Raw genomic sequence first — 15303 nt, 5'->3', positions numbered from 1 at the left:
TTATTTTTCCTCTTTGTTCTAAATGCTGAAAATTCCAGTGGCTTTTCATGCAATACTTTTAATGTCTTCCTATAATACCAGAGTTAAAATAGTGCTTGTGTGTCACCATTGCATATTTCTGTGAGCTGTCTGTGTCTCTCATACAGTTAACATCAACTCCAAATGCCAAGGTTTAATGCTTTCCTGGGAGTAATGAGAACATCCTGACAACATTGCTTAGTTTATCTTTACCATATTTTAATACAGATGCCATTGATTGCTCTAAAATATGCGCACATAAAAACTCAAAGGAAAAAAAAAAAAAAGGCCTTGTATCACACAGAATCACAGAATGATTTGGGCTGGAAGAGACCTTAAAGATCACCTCATTCCACCCCCTGCCATGGGCAGGGACACCTTTCACTAGACCAGGTTGCTCCAAGTCCCAGTTTGACCTTGAACACTTCCAGAGATGGGGCAGCCACAGCTTCTCTGGGCAACCTGTGCCAGGGCCTCACTAGCCTCACCAGGAAGAATTTCTTCCTTACATCTCATCTAAATCTACACTCTTTCAGTTTAAAAATATTTTAAAAATGCTTTTCCATTCATTAGTGCCAACAGTTTTCATAAGCACAAATGGCTTCCCAGAACCACTGTGCAGAGGTAATAAACAGCTGCAAACTGACATAAATATTATTTTACAACTTATATTGGATAATTGTTGCATTAAGTTTTTTTCTTTACTAGAAGTATCCCCATTAACATGCAACAGCAAAAGGTGATACACCAAATGTACTTCCATTTTTCCTCACGCTTTCTTTGGTCTTGTTATTAAACCCACCCAAACAAATAGATAAATGTAGAAATGCCATAGGCAACATAAAATAAAACAGTAGAAATTCATATGAGGGGCTCTTCACACATTTTGGAAAACAATTACTGAAATAAATTGCAGCCTTCAAAAGTACTGAAAAAGGACAAGTAAGAGAAAAAGAAAGTATTTACATCTGATAACTGACTACAGAGGAATGAGGTTTATTGCATGTTTTAGAAAAATTAGGTTGGAATAGAATTGAAAGACGGTAGAAATTTTTACAATTTACATTTTTGTCGTAAATACTTATGGATGTTTAGCATTAAAGGATATATTTCTTGCACATTCACATTCAGAATTTACTGGAATTCCAATTTTACCACGATAAACACCGATACCTTTTTACAAACACCATGTATTGAAGTTATGTTAAACTTGCTTAAAGATTTCACTCTGATTTTATGGAGACCTCGGCTGCAAAGTATGTTTTGTCCTATCCTGAAGACTTTGGTGAAGTCACTGGGAGCAATTGCTTGATGTTAGTGCCAAGATAACTTTCAAAGGCTAAAAATATCCCAAGTTCCCTACAATTCCCCCTACTAGTGCAGTGAATGAAGGCAAAGTAAACATGATGAAAAAGTACGTACATGACCAAGTAATACTATTAATAAAACCAAACAATTTTCTAGGTTGGAATTTGTCTCTATCACCGAGCACAAGTCCCTTTCTTGGGCTTTACTACAAAAAGGGTGAGTACAACTGGACACACTGAACAGGGTCCTAATATTTTATACTGAGGAGTGGCTATCTCAGCAGAGGTATCTTACAGTACTTCACACTCACTAACTAGAAGAAAACCCCAACCAAATAATTTAATTTCCAAGCAATGTGTACCAATGAGGTTTTGTTTCAACAGTAAAGCCCCTTAAAATCACAGTCATATGAATTAAGCATTGCCATTATCACTTCTGTTTTCAAGTAATATGCTTCACACATCATAAACCTGTTCTAAAATAAATTATTTTGAAGTTATTCATGTTTAAATGCATCTTATATGGATAAAACACAATAATTAAATATGATAAAACTTCACTGATATTTTTACTCTGTAAAGCCAAGTCATCATCAGTGTTTCACTTCATATAGTTTATTGAAATAAAATATACATTTTTGGAATTTTTTTTTTACTTACTTTCAATTAGCACTTTTCTGCCAGCCCAGTTGTCTTTAATAACTTGAATATTTCCATAGTGTGCATCACTGAAGAATATACGGTTTGTGCCCCTTCCCTTCAGGCTGTAGTCAAAAGCCAGAGCTATGACATTTTTGAAGTACTCTGGATTTTCATATGGCCTTATTGGTGAATTCAGGTTGGTTTCATCAGAAAGGTGAATGCTTTTTAATATGGTCCTTCCTGAGTACAACAGGTAACCTTCATGTCTCAGGCAACTAATTCCATCTTCTGCAAGATATCCATGTGCACAAGCACATGTTCTCCGTGCATTTCCACGATAAAGGCAAAGCTGATGACATCCACCATTATTCTTGGCACACACATTAGTGCCTGTAAAAAAACATCATAAAATCTATCTTTAATAAATATAAATATAATTAGCTAACTTAAATAAAAATGAAATTTTATGTATTCTAAGAATACAAATCGTTTGTGCAATATTCACAAGTAAACCAAAGCCTAACACAGTAAAGAATGTGACTTTAACCACAACCTGAAAATACAATTAATGAGCAAATATAATTAATGTCCTTCTCAAATCACAACAGTATATATTTTATTAAGAGAAAAAAGATAAAATGGGTTATTCCTCCATAATAATCCTAAGTCTTCTTCCAGCTGAAGACTTAGAAACTGTTTCAAGTGCTTTGAAAGATTTTCAAATTTTTTTTTAAAACACCTGTTACTGGTAAAAAGTCAAATTTAGGTACCATCAGAATACAGTACTGCTTTTAGACAACTTCTATCAAAATTAATAATATGTATTGACAGGTACAAAACTATGTCAATCCAGTTCTCTGTTTCTGATGAAGAAATTTCCTAACATTTTGTTCTAATTTCCTTTAAAACCTGACTTTAAAAACTTACTCCCTGACAATTGCACACCATTAAGAAATCATTGTCAAATTAGTAACTACACTTGTTGCAAGCAATATTTAAAATTACAGTAATAGTCAATAATTAGGAGCTATTTTTCTTTGTCTTTTCCTTTTCGTTTTTTTTTCTTTACTAGATATGAATTACTCTTATAGTTAGTTTAGATAATTTAGTTTCCGTTTCTGACAGCACTTTCCATGTAAAAACTCAGCTCTTTCAGTAGAGTCATTTTCCCATTTCTGAAAGTTTTCCACATAATGAAGGAGAATAAAACATTTTAAATAGACTCTTTTCAGGTACAAAACCATAATAATTGTTGGGGAATACGTAGTGTCTGAAAGTACTGTTGATTGTGTTTTTTAACTGCTACATTTCAACCTGAAAATACTTTTGAGAAAGAATAATGGGGAATGAGAGCTAGTTTGCTCTTAAAACTACAAAGATTGAATTTTGTGTTCCTATGCAAAATTCCATGAGACATAGTCCTCTGGAGTCATGTAAAAACATATGGAGATTCAGCTGTATACATTTTCACATTCAGTTTGCTTTAAGATTCTTTAAAAGTTTTATTAGGCTAGAAAGGTTAATATCTGTTTGGAAGGATGAAAGGTTGAGAAGAGAAAGGAAAATATATCGACAAGATCCTCAAGCTTCTAAAGTCTCTTTGAAAACATCAATGCTTCCACTGTTCACCAGCTGTAAATATCTTTAAAAATGGCCAGTTCTGGAACCAGTGTAATTAAGGCACGTCCTTGCCACATGCCAAATAGCACTGAGGGATAGGAATCACTTTTCAAGTAGCACTTCAGGACTGGCTCATCAGAAAGGGTAAAACAGGTGTTTGAAAAAAAAGCATTAATCACAATCAGCACAGGTGGTTGGGGTTTTTGTTTGGGCTCCTTTTCTATTTGTTTGGGTCTTTGTTTTAATAACAGAAGGTCAGAAAGCTCACTTATCCCGTTTTTTTAAACAGTCTTAACTACTAGTTCAATAAACTTAAAAAATATATGTAATAGTGTGATATAGAAAAACATTTCAAAAATATTTTTCACCTGTTTTTTCCCTTTTGTCCTTCTGGCTCACTGACATCCCCTCCCAATGACATTAACCATTTGTACCCTAGTAAAATTTGAAAAATGTATTAAAAATCATTCAGTTATGTTTTTCAAACTAACAGCAGTAGATTTTTAGCCTCAACAACTGTTTTTCCCATTCAAGTGATCATGTCTATGAAGGTATCAATAAAAATCATTCAACATTATCCCACTGTTCTATTTTCCTAATTCTATATTTAGAATATATAGAGAATATATTCTATACTATAAAGCCCTTCCAAGCAAGCAGACATTAACTATTTCTAGCCTAGTTAAAAGAAATGGGGACTTTTTGTGTGTATTTTATTTTTATCCATAAAATATGATGCCCAGTACACACAGAAATTCGTAGTAAAATTAATATGCATATGTTTGCAAATTAATTTTTCTCAAAAAAAAATAAAAAATGAAAGTTTTTCTTATTGTTAAATCTGTTTTCTTTCAAATGCAGATTTATTTTGCATGTCATATTTGATGCCATTATTTAGGAAAGACTTTTGTAAAAGAAACAGAATCTTTGGGTATATAATGCTGTGACTAAAGTGAATTTTGAACACTACCAACACCAGAGATATAGCTGTATTAAAAAAATTATTTTGTATTGCAGTAACCCTTTTTCTCTCTCTTTTTAAATATATCTATAGAAATTTTGTCTGGATGGCCTGGTAGCAGTTTGTCCTGAGTAAATAATCATCTAACCACATTTTCTCAATGAGACAAGTTTTTCAAGGTCTCATCAAAACCAGAATTTTAGAAGTGAAAAGACATTGAAAGCAAGACGATTCTTAGTCGGGTAGTGGAAAATAAAATTTAATCATAGGTATCATAAATCATAGAAAATATATAATGACTTTTGTCACTTGAGTTCGCTAAACTAATTGAATATAAAGGAAATCTGATTATTTACAAGGTCTCTTCCTACAGACAAAAAAAAAAAAAAAGACTTAAGCCCAAGAAATTTTAGCAAATAAACACTGGAGACAGAGAGGCTGGGAATTTCTAGTAAGAAAAAATTTTGGTTTGCTTTCCAACAGAAATCTGAAACTGCCTGAGATTATTTCTCTGTAAAGCACAGTTCAAGGTCCCTCATTTCTAAGACTGTCTATTGCTATTTAAAAAAACACAACAAAAAACTTTAAACCTGGAATGGTAGGAAGTGTTTTGGTTTTAGATTTTCTCTGTAAAACACTCAGAAGAATTTTAGTAGAATTTGTACTCTATGTTTTCTTTAGTACAGTATTTTAGTTAAAAAAAATACTTCAAGAGGAAAAAGTGGAGATAAAATCATTGATTACTTTTTTTTTGTATGCTTCAATATACATAAAAAGTAGCAGGTGATATTAAAACAATTAATAGCATCCTTAAGAACAGCCAACCTTTCTCTCGTGCTCTATTAAAGATTTTCACTTCCTTCAGGTTTATTCCAAGGCCAGTCCTCATGGTCACAGCATCCGTGGCCTCATTCTTGTGGCCTCTTCTAATAGAGCCATTTGCATGTGCTCTGCCAAAAAAGTTGAAGATGTCTCATCAACAATCCTCAACTAATTCACACCAAACAAATGACTGAAGAGCAGTGGAGAGTTCACCTAACAGGAGGTGTAGAAACCTGTTTTCACCTCTGATGCTCATGAGCTTGAGCTTCCAGCATCACAACAACCCTTTCTTTGGAAATCTCACAGGTTTCTGGGATCCATTCTGTGACCTTGCTAAGGAATGGCTAATCCTACAAAGGTGAGGCACCTGGCACCGAAATAACATTTTTGAGACTTAAAATACTTATGAAAAATAAATTACCTGTCAGACCAGTAGATGTAAGCTCCGAACACCGCAACTGAAAACATATCCACATTGCTCCCTGACAGCACAATCTCCCGATTCCCTCCACTCTCAAGGTCAATTCTTTCTATCTTGTCGGTACGAGCATCACACCAATATAATTTATTTTCCTGAAGATTAATTTTAAAGGAAACATCAACAGTCTTGTCCAAGTACTTAATTAAGAGTTATTTAGATTACATCAAAGTGGAACACCAGCTGGCTTTAATGAAATGTAACAAATACTGTACATTTTAACACGCACTGGAAGAGAGAGGAACTAACCTCGTAATCGATGGAAATCCCGTTAGGCCACGCAATCCCCAGGCTCACAAGGACAACCTTCTCAGACCCATCTAAGCGTGCCCTGCCTATGCAAGGAGTCTGTCCCCACTCTGTCCAAAACAAATACCTAAAACGTTGCAGAAATCACCAGTTAAAATTTAGCATCAAAACAGGAACTGCAAATATGTAATACCGTACTTCGATTGTAAGCTAAGCACACTATTACCATTAAATGGGTACTTAGAAACATGGTAAGTACTTAAAAAACATGATAAGGTTCATGTCTCTAAATGATATTAAGAAATTAAATGCATCATAATGCTTGTTTAATAGAGCGCTTAAGGGTTTTTTGCAAATGATGTATATGAAGAAATTCTTCAAACTACTCGATCAATCAATATGAAATCCTATTCCTTAAAGAATTTAGCTGTGTGCTTGGAAAAATAAAGGCAAATTAAAAGAAAAAATAAAATACTGGAACAGAAGCTCTTGCATTTAATTATCACTAACAAATGTGATAATACAAGAGATGTATGTTTAACTTTAAAATGTTTTAAATATGAAGCAGTGAGCAGCACTGTGGGAAATGGCAGAGCAAAGGGACTTTATTTGAGAAGAAAATATTTTTCAAATTCTGCCAAATGCTCATGGGAAGAATTTTCATCTTGCTTACCTAATTTTGTGTTTCCATACACTTACTGGCACACCAACATCACTAATTTGGTACAGGGTACTGGCTCAAACTTCTACTTTGACCTCCTACTTCTCATTCAGGTATAACAAAATGAGGCCAGTTAATCTACACAGAATACTCTCTTTACTGAACAGTAAGCTATAGAATAGCTTTATTTATTGGAATATCTATGTGTCTACAAATACATATGTATGTATATCTCTGTTAAAATATATTATAAACACACAAAAATAACAGTTTTCTGTTTCTAAGATAATATAACTGAGGTCTTGCATTATATTAATTGCATAAAGAGAAGGATTTTCATAGCAAATATTCACAGAATCCACTAAAACTTTGTGTAGTATTATGCTGTAAACAAAGTGAACAGAACACACAAAACCATTCTCCACTGCTTTCCTCTCTGTGGAGTGTATGCATTATTTGGTTTTTAAAGATTACAAAAATCTTCTGGACACTACTAAACAGTTCTCCCACTGTGTCTGGTGTCATCATTATGCCAATCTGTTGTTAAGTAGCTGTATTTGATTGGATGACTATAAATATGTGAAATAATCAGGAATAAAAATGTGATAACGGAGAAAAAAAAATGGATCCTATAATTTTCTTATCAAATTTAGCTTCTGAAACACTGTCTTACTTTAGCTCTCACTGTAGGGCTTTCTGGCTCTAAGAAAAACGAATCTGTTCTCATACTTCTTGACAGAACAAACAATAATATTTATACTAACTACAAAACTTATGCTACCTTAGGAAATTGAACTGCAACTTTAGCTAAATTAAAAAATATGTTTGAGAAGTGGTAAAATAGACAGTACTAATCAGCTAGATATCAACAATCACTGCTTAAGTTTAATACAACTTTAACTAGATTAGTAACAGCACCTCTAAACAGAACTCAGCTTGCTTTCAGGCATCTAATTAGAGGTACTTTCTAAACACATGGACATGAACTAAATGTTGAATACAGAAAGGCAGACATTCAACATACTTGAATTAAACTTTCCATACTCTTTCCTTAAACTAGTTACTCTAAGGAGAAAAAAAAATGATACCCCATAATTAGTGGGTTAAATCTAAAATCCTGCGAAGAAAATCTTGAATAGCTGCCAAAAATATAAGGCAAGTTATTAATTACTCCCTTAGAGCATTAATGATTATAAATATATTAATATATCAACTTACACAAACCATTAACTAGTATTGAAAAACTTCCCACATCTTCTCAAAAGTTCTGGGAAGTACCAACTAAAATACTTGTTTCATAGACCTCTGTAGGCAGCAATATACTATGGATATAACTGATGTATATACTGTGATTATAGAATAACTATGACTCAATTTATTTCAGAACTGTCCCTCATATAAATTACACAGCTGACATGGGGTCAAGCAAGGGGTGGAAATTTGATGCTGGAATAGAATCTTCGAAAATTCTTCTTTAGAAAAAATTCAATAAGTTTAAGCTCCTCCCACCCCCAACCCCAAGCCCTAAACACAAATTAAATTCCCTAAATGTTTGTTAAAGAAGGCATCTTAAAAGTTTCACTATGAGCTTAATTCCCTATTTCAATCTCAATTCTGAGGTTGATCAGAAAACTATTATTAAATTAGGAAAAAGGTATGTGCATGTTATATGAACAAATACACCTGATGGGGGACAAAGACACCCTTTTGTAGGACTACACCTTCTTCACTTCTTCCTCAGTGACAATAAATAATGTCACCAACCAGCTGAACGCTGCCTGCTTCATATCTTGGTATAACTAGCAGATTCAACAAGATTTAATAACTGCTATTTTCCTTTCTATCCTTATAGCTGTCAACTATAGCTTCAAGAGAAATGCAGAATGTGAAGTCAGGGCAAGGGGAGGGAAGAATCTTTTGAAAGTTTTGCCTCATAAAGGGAAAGAGACGTAACAATAACACAAAGGGTAAAAAGGCCTTAATCTTCCCACAGAAAGGCATACCTGTACTTCCCTAGAAAACATTGCTATCCTTCTCCTGAAGAAACTTGGACTGGAGGTATCTCTAGTTATCGTTTTGTGGTACAATATTATAAAATAGATGAAGCTTGCCATCTTTCACAGAAGATACACCAGATTTTTAAAACAGTTACTAATCTGTGGTGCTCTCCTTCTCCTTAAGTATTATAAACAAGCCCCCTGCCACGGGCAGGGACACCTTCCACTAGACCAGGTTATTCAGCCCCTCATCCAGCCTGGCCTTTAACTACTCCAGGGATGGGGAGTTTTGGCAGTTTTGGAGCTGGAAGGGAACAGTACATTCCCTGTTTCTGTCAGAGCTGCAGTGCAGACCTTGCCTTCAACAATCAGCTGGGTGAGTTTTTGCCAAGCAGTTCAGTTTTGCCAATTCTTACTCTCCTACCCACATGCTTCATCTCACATGACTTTCAGCTACCCTGGGCAATCTCTCGGTTGCTGTAATGGGATGTTACATGATACTGGAGTTTAGAGCTACCAAGGATTACACTGTTCTGCTATTTCATCATGACATTGAGGTCCTTCATAAGCTCATGGGGCTTCCTTGGATTTGCTGAAAACTTTAGAACAGATTTAAGCATGCTTCCAAGCAACATCCAAACTTCAGGTGAAATGATTTCCTTGGAAAACCGAAACTATTTTGCAAAGAAATTGCAGTATGTCATGAATACAGAGAGCAATGAAAAAAGTCGTCATGTGTCAAGAGTAACACTTCCTTCCACCTGTGCTTAATTACAATACAACAGTTTCCAATATAATAAATAAATATTTATCTATTAGATCAAAGGACTCTATTTGCTTGTCTAAAAGGGTTGGTGCTGGCATGCAAACTTTAAAGCAAATACAGGTAGCCATGGTCACGTTACCCTTTTTCTGGGTGTACTGCGATAGATCTTGGCTGGTCCAAGCCCTGGGATACAATCACATATCGGAACGAGCCGTTGAGCCTGGCAACTTCAATTAAGTTGAAGCCATGATCTGTCCAATATATGTTACCTGGGAAGAGCACAAGGAAGTTACTGCAGGAAGAAAAGACTACATGAAAAGTGTTTAAATCTTAAGCATGTAAATGAGGACCAGAAAGTAACTCCTGTATTTTCATTTACATGTATCTTATGCTTGTAATTTATATTCAGCCTTCCATTGTAGAGTATAAACTTGTATTTGTGGTTGTCACCACTGAAACTGTCCATCTAAGAATCAGCATCCAAGATACATAAATAATGTCCAGACAAGTGCAATACTAGAAATTAGAACTAAAAGCAAAACCAATTTAATTAGTGTTCAGCTGAAGACGCAAGGGTGTATTGTCAGAAATAACATGTCCTGAAGCAGGTTCAGACCTACCTGCTATCCAGTCCACTGCAATGCCTTCAACTCTTCCCAAACCATTTGTAACAATGTCTTCTTTCCATGTTTGGTCTCGCTTAGATCTGCTAATTTTGTTGAAACCCATGTCTGTCCAATAGATTGTATCATTTCCTATAAAATATGTGGCAATGATTCTTAGATTAATTCAGGTATTTCAATCCAAATATCGACATCAATTACTGTGAAAACTGATAATTATAACTTTCTTAATATGATTCAGAGTAAGCACAATAATGGTATCAAAATTATCAGCTTTAATTTCTCATTCCTTAAATTTTATTTTAAAAATTCTGTCAAAATTCCAGGTTTTCTACTGTTTGTTTAGTACTCCACTTATAGCACAATTAGGGCCATGAAAACAGATGGAAGCTACTACCTCCGCTAAAAATCACAATAAATATGCTGTATTTATTTTTTTCCTAATGGAATAAATGTTCTATTTATTAATCACCATTCCAAAATATTTAGGGGTCTGAAAAACTACAGTGTAAAACTGCCTATACATTTTTCCCCTTCAGTAATCACACAGGTTAAATTACTAGGAAAATAAAGTGACATTTCAGAGTGATGAACTGTTAAAAGAATAAAATGTTTGATCTACAATTCAGCTTTTATTTTAAATGTCCTGACAAGCTTTCACTAGTATTCTTTTTTTTTTTTTTTTGGTGTTTCAAGGCATCTCAGGTGTCTTCCCTGCCGTTCTGCTGCAATGGTTGTCCATAAGGTAGAAGAGAGAGATCACTACGGCCATTTAAACTCATCAGACAGACTGAGAACTTGGAGTGGCCCAAGCACAGACAGGCACTCCCCTCTGTGCACACAATACCCTCAATAAAGAGATGGGGAAAACAAAGTGAGAAGGTCCCTCAAGCAGAATTGTCTCTATTTCCACTGACAAAGCTCTGAGTTCACAATGTAAATATGCTGCAACCCACATTCTGCTTTCAAAGTCATCATCTCGGTACCTCCTGAGTGAGGTATTTTGTATAGGAAAGACATTGCCCAGAGACATCAAATAATACTTGTTCCTTCTTTTTTTTTTCATACTTTGCATATCTGCTTTTAATTCCATAACAGAGTGTGAGTGTATTTATAGAAGTATTACTTATACCAATACATATAAATATTTTATATCTACTACTAAATAAATATAAAATATTTTATGCCTACTAACCCTATATATACACCCATGTATATATGTGTACGTATGTGTAAATATGTATATATACAGATATAGATAGATAGATAGACAGAGACAGAGTTAGAGAAAAACAAAACTTATTCAGATAACCAGATTTATTTGAGACCAAACCAGACTGGTATCCTCAAGAATTTTAGTCACACTACCAATAAAACAAATGACAAATTCTGACTACAAGCAGCCTGAACAAATATGAGAGTCATGTATTTTGCTGCTTATTTCAAGTGAGTATGAAAATTACATACATCTTAATACTAGCTGCATATACATTCAACAATAAGATAGAGATCTACAGTTGCATGCAAGTGTATGCAAAGTTCCCTGCAGTGCAATACAAGATATAGAATTACAACAACGTCTTATCTGAAAACACATGGTTAATAAAAAAAACTGCCCAAAACTATTATGTTTATCAACTAGATAAGACACCCTACAAGTGAATTTTATGTATTTCTTATTCCAGTTTAATTCATCTCCATAAAAATAAACCCCTTTGTATTCAGACCATGACTATTTAAGTCAGCCATGCAAGCAAGAATCCACATAACAGCTTTGAAACTGTTATAAAAACACAGAGGTCTCTGTGGTTTCACTTCCATGACTAAATCTTAACGAATATAGCACAACATTGTAGTGTTGCTTTCTTAATTAATGCTTTTCAGCAAACACTGAAAATTAATTTCATTCAATGCATTGGTATTGTGCCAATAAAACTGTGTAACCCAGCAATATTCAGCAATATTTCAACAATATTTCTCCTCCAACCAGACCAAGATTTGAAGTACAGAGTACCCTCCCAGTATGTGAAATAATTATTTCAACAAATGCACATCTATTAGTGAAGTATTTTTGTGTTTATATGTTGAGCTTCCTGGAACAACATCAACAGGAAGAAACAACGAGCATTTGCCTGACATACTGTGAAAAAGTCTTCAGCAGCAGGAAAGAATCAGTGCCATGATCTTTAACAACACAAAAATGAAAGGCTACTAGGATCACACTCAGTTTTATAAACCTGTGCCTTAAAAAACACTGGCAACCTTACTCCTCAATAGCCTGTAAAAACATCCAAAGGTCAAAACTACTCTTAGTTCTTTAATTAGAATTTAGAAGTATCAAAACATGGAGAGAAAAAAGGTGCATGTATCTTTTAGCTCATTCATGTCTGCAAAAAATGTTGCCATAAGAATTTTAATTATGATATGTTATACTTCTTGCATATGTTAATCTATTTTAGCCACTTTGCATATCTAAACATTCTTGAGAGCAGATCAAAATTTGGGAATGCTTCCTGAGTAAGAAAGAAATGAAGAAACATTCACTAAGTGAAAAAAACCCCAACCCCAAGATGAAATCTGAAAGTACCTCCACTTGCCTTCTGAATCATATTTGAGGTTTTAGGAATGAACTTACAAAATTCAAGGCGATGTATCAAAATGAGAAAAACAATTGGGTTTTAAGCTGAAATGCATTTGAAAGCTGTATTGTAACTTTTTATAACACACTATCCCCTTGTGATTTCACTGCTGCACACTATTTACATCCATGTTTCCCAATGCATTTGTCACTGTCAAGTGTGTTCATGTTCCCTGTGCTCTAACTGATCATCAGGCAGGTTGGAGAACCTCACTCGATTTCATCCTGCCTCAAATCTCCTTTTTCCCAAAAGCCAAAACCCTTATTCTTCCAAAATACTAGTTTGATATTGATTAGGGAAGCCCAAATAAAACTCTTTAAAGTAGGATAGCATATCCTCTAAGTAGACTATGCTGAAAGAAAATCCCAACCCAAAAAAAGTACAAGATGTAAAATCCCCAATAACATCCTCATGTGGGTGGAATGGTAGAAATGGCTGTTCCTCAGGCTATCAGAGCACCTGTTTCTAGAAGGAAGAAACAGATACAGAGTTGGCTTGTACCCTGCAAGGAAGTGGTTGAGCTGTGCTGGACAGGAAGCAAACTATTCCAACTCAGCTGTCAAAGCCACCTGCTGGGTACAACACATAGGACAAAGGAAATTCCATGGAAAAAGTGTCATATCAGGAACAAGCCTTTCTCTGTGAAAAAAGAACCAACGAAACCTGCTTTTCTACAGACTGATGATCACCTTCTGCAAAACCACCAGTCTCCTACTCGGGTTCTCGGTGATGACTCCATTGAAAAACAGCAGCTAGAACAGGCTAGATATGCATAATACATGTTTTTGTATTCAGTGCAAAATGTAAAATCTCTCTGGTTAACACTGTAACATAATCAACTTCCAATTCCTTTAAATGCAGATGCAATTACTTGAAAGGTTTGAAAACAAAAGGTTATTTCATTCATGAGAACAATATACAATTTCTACCATCCATACAACAAATTGCACATAATATTTACCTGCATGGAAGTCTATGCCCACAGCAAATGAAGTCCCAGATATTGGCATTAAAGCATCCATTTTATCATTTGGATCAAGAGGAATTCCTCTTATTCCTTCATGAACAGAATACATGAGAAATGATTCGATACCTATGGGAAAGATAAAGTAGCAAATGAGAGCAAAGTAAAGACTTTCCCAATTAGCAAGATTTGAGGAGCTATCATGCACTAGACATAGTTTTCCAATACTGCTCCATTGTTTTCCAAATAGATAACTCCATCTCTTTGAAAGAAACATCCATGAGTTATTATGGTGTATTTCTAATTAAATGATAAATGCTGTCTTATAAAGAGAAAGGAATCACTGTCCATTTCGAATACCACCTTATAATCAGGTAATTAGCAGTAATGAAAATTAAAACTTTAAAAATGTTTTCTAATGATAATGACATTTAAGAATATTTTCAGTGTACATCTGTACTTTCTGTACATATTCAGCATGAGACAATTTAAAAAACTTGTGGAAAGCAGGACTGTAAATTATTTTTAAAGCATGCAATTCACCTCCCCTCCTTCAGTCATGCACACTTCCTTTACAGACAAGAGACAAAGACATCATTTTAGTGACCAGTGCAGTTGATGTCTTTTAAATGTCTACTTTCACGTTAGATTAATCACACTCCACATGCACCTATTTCTATTAGGCAGGAATAAATGCTGCTGTGTAGAGGTCTTGTTATGTAGCAATTCTCAGAAATTATTTAGTCCTAATAAATAGGAGCAAATAATATTCTGTTTATAAAACTATAAGGCATCTTGACCATAAGGTTGTTTTATATTATTCAGGAACAAAGTAAGGCTTTGTCTGTAAGCTGTGTTCTGATTTTTTGCCAGCTCAAGTGGACCAAAGTTTAAATAAAAAAATAATTTAAAAAATCAGGCTTTACTTTATATTAAGAGCAATACAACAGGATACCCAACAATTCAGATACTGTAGCCTGTAATTTAGTTTAAAGATAAGGTATATGACCTTGAATAACTATTTACTGCCATTAATAAAGGCTCAAATGATCTGAGTATCCACAAAAATCTATGCAGTACCGAATAATGAAACTAAAAGCTAAATTTAATTCTGTCCTCACCACAAGAGACATTCTTCTGTTACTGCTTCAATCAGGCATATTAAGTATAGTTATTTAACTTGAAATGAATAAATTAAGTATATTTACTCATTACAATGTTCCCATAAAACTTAAGTTAGTTAAAAGAAATACTGAAGGCATTTTACCTTTGCAAGCCATGCGGTTTTTTTGAAGGTTGTAGCCCACTGTACATACACAAGTCCTGGTAGTTTCTGATGTTGGTAGGCAAAGCTGGGAACACCCACCATTGTTTAATTGACAGGAATTGCTGCCTATAATGTGATGGGAGAAGAGACAAGAGGAAGCAAAACTTGAACAGTGCAGTCCTGACTATAAATGAATGTTGTCATTGATATATTAATATTACCAAACCCAAATTTTGTTCAGCTAACTTCTTCAAAAAATTGAGATATGCATAAAATATTTCATATATTC

The 15303-nt window shown here is 34.4% G+C and overlaps 1 protein-coding gene across 7 annotated transcripts in view; it reads right to left on the bottom strand.

Annotated features, from left to right (window-relative positions):
• LRP1B (LDL receptor related protein 1B) overlaps positions 1 to 15303 on the bottom strand; it is a 677950-nt gene that overhangs the window by 153944 nt on the left and 508703 nt on the right. For all 7 annotated transcript variants that reach the window (XM_027695895.1, XM_027695888.1, XM_027695892.1 and 4 more), the window contains 8 exons: positions 15015 to 15140; positions 13745 to 13876; positions 10142 to 10276; positions 9661 to 9790; positions 6098 to 6224; positions 5792 to 5943; positions 5374 to 5498; positions 1986 to 2357 (listed from right to left, as the gene is read on the bottom strand). In XM_027695895.1, coding sequence (XP_027551696.1) covers positions 1986 to 2357; positions 5374 to 5498; positions 5792 to 5943; positions 6098 to 6224; positions 9661 to 9790; positions 10142 to 10276; positions 13745 to 13876; positions 15015 to 15140 — 1299 coding nt within the window. The remainder of the gene's footprint in view (positions 1 to 1985; positions 2358 to 5373; positions 5499 to 5791; positions 5944 to 6097; positions 6225 to 9660; positions 9791 to 10141; positions 10277 to 13744; positions 13877 to 15014; positions 15141 to 15303) is intronic.

The sequence above is a fragment of the Neopelma chrysocephalum genome, unplaced genomic scaffold (assembly GCF_003984885.1).
Source record: "Neopelma chrysocephalum unplaced genomic scaffold, ASM398488v2 Primary Assembly neopelma1_103b, whole genome shotgun sequence".
Classification (NCBI taxonomy): Eukaryota; Metazoa; Chordata; class Aves; order Passeriformes; family Pipridae; genus Neopelma; species Neopelma chrysocephalum.
Note: the sequence above shows the minus strand (reverse complement) of the source record. Positions and strands in the feature narration are given on the sequence as shown.